The 12,211-nt window shown below is 39.9% G+C and overlaps 1 protein-coding gene across 1 annotated transcript in view; it reads left to right on the plus strand.

Annotated features, from left to right (window-relative positions):
* LOC307064923 (phosphatidylinositol 3,4,5-trisphosphate 3-phosphatase TPTE2-like) overlaps positions 1-11,786 on the plus strand; it is a gene marked incomplete at both ends in the record, with an annotated part of 84,264 nt that extends 72,478 nt beyond the window's left edge. The window contains 3 exons of the mRNA XM_079721630.1: positions 6,488-6,586; positions 7,883-7,953; positions 11,660-11,786. Of these exons, the coding sequence (XP_079577756.1) occupies positions 6,488-6,586; positions 7,883-7,953; positions 11,660-11,786 (297 nt within the window). The remainder of the gene's footprint in view (positions 1-6,487; positions 6,587-7,882; positions 7,954-11,659) is intronic.
* Positions 11,787-12,211: the final 425 nt, after the last annotated feature.

Consider the following 12,211-nt stretch of genomic DNA (forward strand, 5'->3'; position numbering starts at 1 on the left):
TGTTGTTGCAAATAGCAAATTGTTCTTTTTTATGGCTGAGTAGTATTCCACTGTGTGATATATATGTGTGTGTTTGTGCGTATATATATATCTATATATCTATATATATATCTATATATATAAAGTATATGTTTATCTATCACACAGTGGAATACTACTCATATGCCACATCTTCTTTATCCATTCATCTGTTGATGGACATTTAGGTTGCTTCCATATCTTGGCAATTGTAAATAATGCTGCTATAAACTTTGGAGTGCATGTATGTTTTCGAATTAGTGGGAGTTTTTTCTGTATACATACCCAGGAGTGGATTGCTTGGTCACATGATAGTTCTGTTTTTTGGTTTTTTGAGAAGCCTCCATACTGTTTGCCACAGTCGCTGCACCAATTTACTTTCCCACCAACAGTGTATGAAGGGTCCCTTTTCTCCACATCCTTGCCAACATTGGTTGTCCTTTTTTTTTTTTAATCTTTATTGGAGTATAATTGCTTCACAATTCTGTGTCAGTTTCTGTTGCACAACAAAGCAAATCAGCCATATGCATACACATCCCCATATCCCCTCCCTCTTGAGCCTCCCTCCCACCCCCCCATCCCACCCCGTAGGTCATCGCAAAGTACCGAGCTGATCTCCCTGTGTTATGCTGCTCCTTCCCACCAGCCAACTGTTTTACATTCGGGAGTGTATGTATGTCGATGCTACTCTCATTTCGCCCCAGCTTTGCCCTCCCACCCCATGTTCTCAAGTCCATTTTCTATGTCTACCTCTTTTTTTTTTTTTTTTTTTTTTTTGCGGTACACGGGCCTCTCACTGTTGTGGCCTCTCCCGCTGCGGAGCACAGGCTCTGGGCGCGCAAGCTCAGCAGCCATGGCTCACGGGCCTAGCCGCTCCGCGTCATGTGGGATCTTCCCGGACCGGGGCACGAACCCGTGTCCCCTGCCTCGGCAGGCAGACTCTCAACCACTGTGCCACCAGGGAAGCCCCTATGTCTACCTCTTTATTCCTGCCCTGCAACTAGGTTCATCAGTACCATATACATATATTTTTTAGATTCCATATATATGTGTTAGCATACGGTATTTGTTTTTCTCTTTCTGACTGACTTCACTCTGTACAACAGACTCTAGGTCCATCCACCTCACTACAAATAACTCAATTTCATTTCTGTTCATGACTGAGTAATATTCCATGGTATATATGTGCCACATCTTCTTTATCCATTCAATTCATCTGTCAGTGGACATTTAGGTTGGTTCCATGTTCTGGCTATTGTAAATAGTGCTGCAATGAACATTGTGGTACGTCTTTTTTTTTTTTTGGCTGTGTTGGGTCTTTGCTGTGCATGGGCTTTCTTTAGTTGCAGTGAGCAGGGGCTACCCTTCGTTGCAGTGCACGGGCTCTCTTTGCGGTGGCTTCTCGTGTTGCAGAGCAAGGTCTCTAGGCGCCTGGGCTTCAGGAGTTGTGGCTTGTGGGCTCTGGAGCGCAGGCTCAGTAGTTGTGGCGCACGAACTTAGTTGCTCCACGGCATGTGGGATCTTCCCGGACCAGGGCTCGAACCCATGTCCCCTGCAGTGGCAAGCGGATTCTTAACCACTGTGCCACCAGGGAAGCCCCATGTCTCTTTTTGAATTATGGTTTTCTCAGGGTATATGCCCAGTAGTGGGATTGCTGGGTCATATGGTAGTTCTATTTGTAATTTTTTAAGGAACCTCCGTACTGTTCTCCATAGTGGCTGTATCCATTTACATTCCCACCTACAGTGCATGAGGGTTCCCTTTTCACCACACTCTTTCCAGCATTTATTGTTTCTAGATTTTTTGATAATGGCCATTTTGACTGGCATGAGGTGACCTCATTGTAGTTTTGATTTGCATCTCTCTAATAATTAGTGATGTTGAGCATCTTTTCATGTGCCTCTTGGCCATCTGTATGTCTTTCTTGTGAAATGTCTATTTAGGTCTGCCGCCCATTTTTTAACTGCACTGTTGTTGTTTGTTTGTTTGTTTGTTTTTTACGGTACGCGGGCCTCTCACTGCTGTGGCCTCTCCTGTTGCAGAGCACAGGCTCCGGACGCTGTGGCTCACGGGCCCAGCCACTCTGCGGCATGTGGGATCCTCCTGGACCGGGGCACAAACCCGCGTCCCCTGCATTGGCAGGTGGACTCTCAACCACTGCGCCACCAGGGAAGCCCTGTTTTTTTTTTTTGTGTTTTTTTTTTTGTTTGTTTGTTTTTTTTGCAGTACGCGGGCCTCTCACTGTTGTGGCCTCTTCCGTTGCGGAGCACAGGCTCCGGACGCGCAGGCTCAGCGGCCATGGGTCACGGGCCCAGCCGCTCCGCGGCATGTGGGATCTTCCCGGACCGGGGCACAAACCCGTGTCCCCTGCATTGGCAGGTGGACTCTCAACCACTGCGCCACCAGGGAAGCCCTGTTTTTTTGATATTGAACTCCTTGAGCTGTTTGTATATTTTGGAGGTTAATCCTTTGTCCATTGTTTCATTTGCAAATATTTTCTCCCATTCTGAGGGTTGTCTTTTCATCTTGTTTATGGTTTCCTTTGCTGTGCAAAAGCTTTTAAGTTTAATTAAGTCCCATTTGTTTTTTTTTGTTTTTATTTCCGTTACTCTAAGAGGTGGGTCCAAAAAGATCTTGCTGTGGTTCATGACTGTCAGAGTGTTTTTCCTATGTTTTCCTCTAAGCGTTTATAGTGTCTGGTCTTACATTTAAGTCTTTAATCCATTTGGCGTTTATTTTTGTGTATGGTGTTAGGTAGTGTTCTAATTTCAGTCTTTTATATGTAGCTGTCCAGTTTTCCCAGCACCACTTATTGAAGAGGCTTGTCTTCTTTTTGATGATAGCAATTCTGACAGGTTTGAGGTGATATCTCATTGTGGTTTTAATTTGCATTTATCTGATGATTAACAACGTTGAGCATCTTTTCATGTGCCTGTTGGTCATCTGCACGTCCTCTCTGGAAAAATCTCTATTCAGGTCTTCTGCCCATTTTTTAATTGCCTTTTTTTTTTTTAATGTTGAGTTGTAGGAGCTGCTTATATATTTTGGATATTAACCCCTTATCAGTCATATCATTTGCAAATATTTTTCCCCATTCAGTAGGTTGTCTCTTCATTTTGTCATTGGTTTCCATTGCTATGTAAAAGCTTATATGCTTAATTAGGTCCCATTTATTTTTGCTTTTGTTTCATTTGATTTAGGAGACAGATCCAAAGAATTATTGCTCTAATTTACATCAAAGAGTGCTCTGCTTACGTTTTCCTCTAGGAGTTTTATAGTATCCAGTCTTACATTTAGGTCTTTAATCCATTTTGAGTTTTTGTACATGGTGTTAGAGAATGTTCTTTTACATGTGGCTGTCCTACAGCCTTTGTTTTAAAGTCTGTTTTGTATAAGTATTGCTACCCCACATTTTTGTTTCTATTTGCATGGAATATTTTTTTGTATCCCTTCACTTTCAGTCTGTGTGTGTCTTTAGATCAGAAGTGAATCTCTTGTAGGCAGCCTATAGATGGGTCTTGTTTTTTTTTTTTTAATCCATCAGTCACCCTATGTCTTTTGATTGAAGAATTTACATTTAAAGTGATTATTGATAGTTTGTACTCAATACCATTTTGTGAATTATTTTCTGGTTGTTTTTGCAGTTCTTCTATGTTCCTTCTTCTCTCGCTGTCTTCCTTTGGAATTTGATAACTTTCTTTAGCATTATGTTTGAATTCCTTTTTCTAATTTTTCTCAATATTAGGTTTTTGGTTTGTGGTTAATTTGAGGTTCGTGTATAGCAGCCTATGTGTATAGCAGTCTATTTTAAGTTGATTACTTAAGTTCTACATTTTTACTCCCCCCACTCCATGTTTTATGTTTTTGATACATTTTACATCTTTTGATTTTGTATACCTACTAATTATTGTAGTTATAGTTGATTTTACAACTTTTGTCTTTAAACTTTATAACCTTTGTAAGTGGTTGATCCACTGCCTTTACTCTACATTTGCTTTTACCAGGGAGATTTTTCCTTTCACATGTTTTCTGATTTCTAGTAATGGCCTTTTCTTTCTTCCTTAAAGAAGTCCTTTTAACATTTCTTGTACGACTGGTTCAGTGGTGAACTCCTGTAGTTTCTGCTTGTCAGGGAAACTTTATACCTCCTTCAATTCTGTGCAATAACCTTGCCGGATAGAGTATTCTTGATTGTAAGTTTTTCCCTCTCAGTACTTTGAATATATTGTGCCACTCGCTTATGGCCTGTAAAGTTTCTGCTGAAAAATCAGCTGATAGTCTTATAGGGATTCCCTTGTACATCACTAGTTGTTTTTCCATTCTTTTGCACCTAATATGCTCTTGACTCCATCTACTGTATTGTTCCTTTCAGTAATTGTATTCTTCAGCTCTGATTGGTTCTTTTTTATATCTCTTTGTTGAAGTTCTCACTGTGTTCATTCTTCTTCCAAGTTTGGTGTGTATCTTTATGGGTATTTGAACACTATCAGGTTGATGACTTATGTCCATTTCGTTGGTTCTTATCCTGAAGTTTTGTCTTGTTCTTTCATTTGGAACATATTCCTGTCTCCTCATTTGTTTCTGTGTATTAGGTAGATTAGCTACATCTTCTGGTTTTGAAGAAGGTTTTGTAGGTGGTTTCCTGTGGGGCCCAGAAGAGCAATCCCTGCTAGTCACCAGAGCCAGGGATGTTTTCTGTGTGGGCTGCATGTGCCCGTCCTGTTGTGTGGTGCCACAGTTGCTGCAGTCACACTGGTGGAAGGGGCTGGCCCCCAAGCCAGCTGCCTGTGTGGCCTGGCCCCAGCTGCTGCACATTCACTGGTGGACAAGGCTGGCCCCAGTGTGGCTGGCTGTGGGGCCCAACCACAACAGTTGCAGGTACAGTTGTGAGTGGGATTGGCTCCCACCCTGGGAGGAGGGGGACTATAACCAGCCAAGGACTCCCGCTGGATATGGCAGGGTGGCAGCTGCTTTGGAGGGGTGCCAGCTGGGAGGAGCTGCTTTGGGCAGGAAAGGTCTACAGGGGAATACTGGTGTTGGGGTGAGTGGTGGTAGCAAGGTAGATGGCAAATGTTTTGAAATGGCACCTGCCAGTGCTGGGCCAGCCTAGGTAGAAGGAGAATTTTTTAAATGATGCCCACCAGCACTTTGTTGCCCAGAGGCGTTTCTTCCCCCCCTTTGGCACTCACCCTCAAGTTCATGAATGTACTTCACATACGGCCTGGGCACTTTGCAAAGTGCTGCCTCTGTCCTGGGACTCAAAGTGAGTGAATTTGTGTGTGTGCCCTTTAAGAGCAGAGTCTTGGTTTCCTACAGCTCTCCTGGATACAAGCCCTGCTGGTTTTCAAAACCAGATGTTCTGGGGGCTCATTGTCCTGGTGCAGGTCCCCAGGGCTGGGGTGCCTGATGTGGGGCTCAAACCCCTCTCTCCTTAGGGAGAACCTCCGTGTTCTTGAGGTCCCCTCCCACTTGGGGGTAGCCGTGTTGGGGGTATGGGTCCTGCTGAGACCACATCTCTGCCCTCCTCCTGTCTCAATGTGTTTTTTTCTTTATATCCTTAGTTGTAGGAGAGCTGTTCTGCTAGTCTTCAGGTCTTTCTCAAGGAGAGCTGTTGCACACGCAGCTGTAGTTGTGGAGTGTCCGTGGCAGCATCTTCCTACTCCACCATCTGGATCCCGCCTCAGTGCTCCTCTTCATTTATACAAATCCTTCCACGCCCATCTCAGTTTCTACCTCCTCGGTGACACTTTCTCACTCTACGCCTGGTAGCCTCCCTGAAGCACACAGCTGCACCCTTACTCTTCATCATACAGCTTAACACGTAGTTCTATGCTATTCTGCTATTGTTCCTGATGTGTTTTACTCCCTGAAGCATCAACGGAGTCTTCACTTTCTTTTGTATTTTTCACAGGGCCTAGCACAGACCTTTCTCACTGTGGGGGTCATTATCATACAAGGGTGTATCCGTAACAAATAATCAGTATAGCTTCAGAGTCGTTCATTCCAGAAACTTGGCCTACCTTTGGTCACTCCATCCAGCAGTCTGCTACTGACAAGGCCTAGGATCCCATCAGCAAACACATTTTTGATAAAATGTGAGCAACAAGGCATTGCTTTTTAAATACGCCTACTAGCTTTAAAATTGAGCTTCTTATATATTCCCAACATATGAAAATTAGGTGACACACATTCAACACTCATGTTTACTTGGTTAAAGTCTAATAGAAAATTGAATACCTTGCTTTTCAAGTGTTCCACCATAACCCTCAACCACGATGGCCTGTTAAAAATGTTAGCAGTATTGCAACTTTATAGAAATAAATATTAACATTTATACATGTAGTCATTGGGCTATGAGACCAAGAGTACGTGATTAAATAGAAGAAGCCTCAGTAAGTGAACGTGAACTTCACTGTTGTCTCATTATCAGTTAAGTTTATAGTTCTGAATTCCATGTGTTCATCCACAGATGGTTCATGATGCTGAAACAGACAGAGTAATAATTAATCTATCCAACTGTCCACCTCTGTATGATGAGGTGAAAGTGAAATTTCTCTCTTCTTCTTCGGTGAGTAATCAAGAAACAATCTATGCTGCTAATCTTGTCTAGTCTTCTGAATGATTCTGGTTTGGGATTTCCTTTGCTACAATTCCCAACAAGGGAGATGACAGGAGATGTCAACCCCTAGTCAGGGATGGGGAGAAAAAACAAGTCAGATTTCTATATCGAATTTTTTTGTAAAAAGAAAATATGTAATTAAATATATTTTTGCTCATTTGTTTTCTAAATTATATACAATTTGCATGTATTAATTTTCAAATAAGAAAAAAATACAAAAACCCAGATGTTAAAAACAAAAAAAACCCCCAAGGTATAAAGTACATAGCAGTGATATTTTTGGTTTGTATCTTTAAAACACATTGCTCCCCATAACTTATAAAATACGTTAAAGTGAGGGAGATTTTGCTTTCCTCTCAATTGATGTATAATTCATTTAAAGTAGCATATTTAATCCAATATTTATGAAAAATAATATCTGCCATTGTCATTACAGTATAATTGATGTTACCATTTATCAAATGTTTGTCTGATTATTCTGTATATAGCAAATTTCTAAGCCCCAATAGTTTCATTTTCCTATTAAATCATCAACCAGATCCGCCAACGTATAACTGTGTTTGCTCAATTTAAAGCTTATTTCCTGTGCCCTCCTGCATCCCCTGCTTTCTCCCTGTTGGCGGAGAATTTACTAAGTTTGAAATGGTACATGTGTTGAAGCAAGTGGCTGGGATAGCTCCCCTTGAATAACGGAGCCAGTCTGAATTCTCTGAATCAGTGGTCTCTAAGCAGAAGCACTGGTGTAGGGGCACTAGCTAAGGGGATGTTGGTGATACCTGGCCTTTGTGATTGTCAAGGGTCATGAGATGAAAGCACTTTCAGAAATCTTAGGTATTTCTATCATCATCAATCGTGGTTAATTATCCAATGTAGCTGCTCCTTGTAGGAACGGATGATATTATTGGGGCAGAAATAGACATAGGTACTTAGTAGATTCCGTTTAGCACTATCCGAACGAGATTAAAAGACCAGTGTCTAAATTTATAAATATCTATCATAGAGAAAATACATGTCCTTAAAAATTTTGCTAGAAATGGCGAGAGAAAGGAACAGCAATCTCTCAAAGTCTCTGTCTTGGTGTCTTGAGTATAATGTTGACGGTAAGTGCTGCATATTCAATAGCTGCAGTTATTTGATGAATGTACAGATGAATAAAGGAAGGGATTTTAATCCCTTTGGAAAGATTATTTTTCACAGTAAAATGGAAACTAAGAACTAATTTTTGTTTTTACCATGTCTTTTTAGGCTCTTCCTAAATACTATGACAACTGTCCATTTTTCTTTTGGTTCCATACATCATTTATACAAAATAACAGGTATGGCTATGGTATAATCCAGTAGAAACAGCTTAGTCTCGAATGTTTATGTAAGAGGTAATGACAAGTCTTTTGCTAATTGCCATAAGCCCAATTTATAGAAACCAAAAAATCCTTGAGTCACTGTTCTTCATTGCCTTCCTTATTGTGATCTGATTATTTAAAAAATATGCCTATTTTTTTAACATCTTTATTGGAGTATAATTGTCTTACAATGTTGTGTTAGTTTCTGCTGTATAACAAAGTGAATCAGCTATATGTATACATATATCCCCATACCCCCTCCCTCTTGCGTCTCCCTCCCACCATCCCTATCCCACCCCTCGAGGTGGACACAAAGCACCGAGCTGATCTCCCTGTGCTATGCAGCTGCTTCCCACTAGCTAGCTATTTTACACCTGGTAGTATATACAAATCCATGCCACTCTCTCACTTCTTCCCAGCTTACCCTTCCCCCTCCCCGTGTCCTCAAGTCCATTCTCTATGTCTGTCTTTATTCCTGCCCTGTCCCTAGGTTCATCAGAACCAATTTTTTAGATTCCATATATATGTGTTAGCATACAGTATTTGTTTTTCTCTTTCTGACTTACTTCACTCTGTATTATAGACTCTAGGTCCATCCACCTCACTACAGATAACTCAATTTCATTTCTTTTTATGGCTGAGTAATATTCCATTACATATATGTGTCACATCTTCTTTATCCATTCACCTGTTGATGGACACTTAAGGTTGCTTCCATGTCTTGACTATTGTAAACAGAGCTGCAATGAACATTGTGGTACATGACTCTTTTTGAATTATGGTTTTCCTCAGGGTATATGCCCAGTAGTGGGATTGCTGGGTCATATGGTAGTTCTATTTGTAGTTTTTTAAGGAACCTCCATACTGTTCTTCATAGTGGCTGTACCAATTTACATTCCCACCAACAGTGCAAGAGGGTTCCCTTTTCTCCACACCCTCTCCAGCATTTATTGTTGGTAGATTTTTTGATCATGGCCATTCTGACTGGTGTGAGGTGACACCTCATTGTTATTTTGATTTGCATTTCTCTAATGATTAGTGATGCTGAGCATTCTTTCATGTGTTTGTTGCCACTGTGTATATCTTCTTTGGAGAAATGTCTTTTTAGGTCTTCTGCCCATGTTTGGATTGGGTTGTTTGTTTTTCTGATATTCAGCTTCATTTTTCATATTGAGCTTGTATATTTTGGAGATTAATCCTCTGCCAGTTGCTTCATTGGCAAATATTTTCTCCCATTCTGAGGGTTGTCTTTTCAACTTGTTTATGGTTTCCTTTGCTGTGCAAAAGCTTTGAAGTTTCATTAGGTTCCATTTTTTGTTTGTTTTTATTTCCATTTCTCTAGAAGGTGGGTCAAAAAGGATCTTGCTGTGATTTATGTCATAGTGTTCTTCCTATGTTTTCCTCTAAGAGTTTTATAGTGCCTGGCCTTACATTTAGGTTTCAAATCCATTTTGAGTTCATTTTTGTGTATGGTGTTAGGAAGTGTTCTAATTTCATTCTTTGACACGTGGCTGTCCAGTTTTCCCAGCACCACTTATGGAAGAGGCTGTCTTTCCTCCATTGTATATTCTTGCCTCCTTTATCAAAGATAAGGTGACCACATGTGTGTGAGTTTATCTCTGGGCTTTCTACCCTGTTCCATTGATCTGTATTTCTGTTTTTGTGTGAGTACCATACTGTCTTAATTACTATAGCCTTGTCATATAGTCTGAAGTCAGGGAGCCAGATTCCTCCAGCTCCGTTTTTATTTCTCAAGATTACTTTGGCTATTTGGGGTCTTTTGTGTTTCCATACAAACTGTGAAATTTTTTGCTCTAGTTTTGTGAAAACTGCCATTGGTAGTTTGATAATTGCATTGAATCTGTAGATTGCTTTGGGTAGTATACTCATTTTCACAATGTTGATCCTTCCAACCCAAGAACATGGTATATCTCTCCATCTGTTTGTATCCTCTTTAATTTCTTTCATCAGTGTCTTACATTTTTCTGCATACAGGTCTTTTGTCTCCTTAGGTAGGTTTATCCCTAGGTATTTTATTCTTTTTGTTTGCAGTGGTGAATGGGAGTGTTTCCTTAATTTCTCTTTCAGATTTTTCATCCCTAGTGTATAGGAATCAAGACATTGCTGTGAATTTTGGATCCTGCTACTTTACCAAATTCATTGACTAGCTCTAGTAGTTTTCTGGTAGCATCTTTAGGATTCTCAATGTATAGTATCATGTCATCTGCAAATAGTGACAGTTTTACTTCTTTTCCGATTTGGATTCCTTTTCTTCTCTGATTGTAAAAATATGGCTATTCTTGAGACCCACTGTTGCATTATCCTCAAGGTCCATGCCATAGGACTGTGTTATAAAACATACTAGAAGCAGATCTTGAGTGTGGCAACAAATCCCTCCCATGAAAGTTTAATATGAGTGTGTTCAGTACCTTGAATATGGCAGGTCCTCAGTATGTGTGGATTTACTGATGACTGACCAACACCAAATTCTGTGCCACAGGAAGGTGTCATCCAGGGAGACTTCAGCTAGTTTAAAAGCGAGTTGACACACTTACATCTAGGGCAGAAGTTATAAGACACAGTAAGTATCAGTGAGGACAGCTTTTAAAAAATCAGTAATAGTCTCGCATTTAAAACTGATTTTCTTATAACTAAATCGGGTAATCTATTTTTAAAAAGTAATTGATTTGAAGAGTATTCCAAAGAACCTCTATCGTATCTGAAACTCATTCCTAAATCTAGAAGTTCTCCATGTCTTCTATTCTGTGGTGCTGAAAATTTGAGGTTGGTATCACCATACCATTCAATACAAAAGGAAAGATAACATTCAAAAAACCATACAGAAGAGTTTTGAAGAAGTGGTTATGATTGTATGTGGCATGAATTGACAGTTCCCATGACATACAATCCTAGCCTTTTCTTCAAATGTAGACTGCATCTAATCCCACCTCAAGTCCACTAAGGTGCTGGTAAATAAAAACCTAGACTAAACACCTACAATGCACACACATTTAGTGGATATTGATAGAGTGAACTTTGGATTTGATGGAACATTTTTACCAATTTTGTCCCCTGGATGTATCCAGACAGAAAACTGCGACTTATAACATGAGCGAAGTCCCTCACATAGACATCGAGGTGGAACTTCATTTGGTACTACTTCTCAAAAGTGGTTCTTGCTAAAGGGCACAGTTTTTTCCTTTAAAACACCATGTTCCTAGTAGAGAAGCAACATGCTAGATCACTTTTCTCCTCACTTTTATACTTTCTGAAGATTTAACGTGTGAATGTCCATACTCCTTGGTAAAGCTGTTTTTATTATGCGACTTAATTTACCCAAAATGCCAACTTCATCATTTAAAAGACACTTGTTGTTACTGGGTTTTAATATACATCTAGTCTGCTTTATCACATATAGAAATTAAATGTAGATGTTCATTCCATAAAAGGCACTATTAAAAGGATCAGTGATACGTTCTTACTGAAGGTCATGATATTTTTGTGTCTTAAGAGAGAAAGTGGGAGAGCTGGTCTTTGAAAGCTAATTAGATGCAGAGGAGGGGTCGAGACTGATGGTGGCCAGCAAGGCTTTTTTTTTTTTTAAAGCTCTAACAAGGGTGTCCTACAGCATGGCTTTTCTGTTAGCCCTACAATAAAATGTAATTTTTTTTTTCTATTCTAGGCTTTATCTTTCAAGAAGTGAATTGGATAATCCCCACAAACCAAAAACATGGAAAATTTACCATCCAGAGTTTGCAGTCGAGGTCTATTTTGATGACGTGACCAACTGTAGCTCCCCTTCTGGCTAGAATCATGTTCTTCCCAATCCTTGCTACCTATTAAACCTATTTCCTTGCTGATATATTTACATATATATATACATATGTCCTTGAGAACTGTATTAAATATATACAAGGGAGAATGTCAATGGCAATCGTTTTTTTTGAAAGAAGTCACAGTTTTCATTTGTATTGAGATAAATTTGAAACAGTACACAGGAACGTCAGTTGTCACTGAAGGACTCAGAAATAAAACTTTCCTATCAAAGTAACATATTTATAAATTGTGATTACCCCCAATACTGTGGGTTTATTTACTTATATATTTTTGGACAAGTATTCATTCCCTGCTTTGTTTTTTATTTTTTTATTTTTTTTATTTTTTGCTTTATAACAAATTTAATCAGTTATACATATACATATGTTCCCATATCCCCTCCCTTTTGCGTCTCCCT

Source organism: Hyperoodon ampullatus (genome assembly GCF_949752795.1).
Source record: "Hyperoodon ampullatus genome assembly, chromosome: 16".
NCBI lineage: Eukaryota > Metazoa > Chordata > Mammalia > Artiodactyla > Ziphiidae > Hyperoodon > Hyperoodon ampullatus.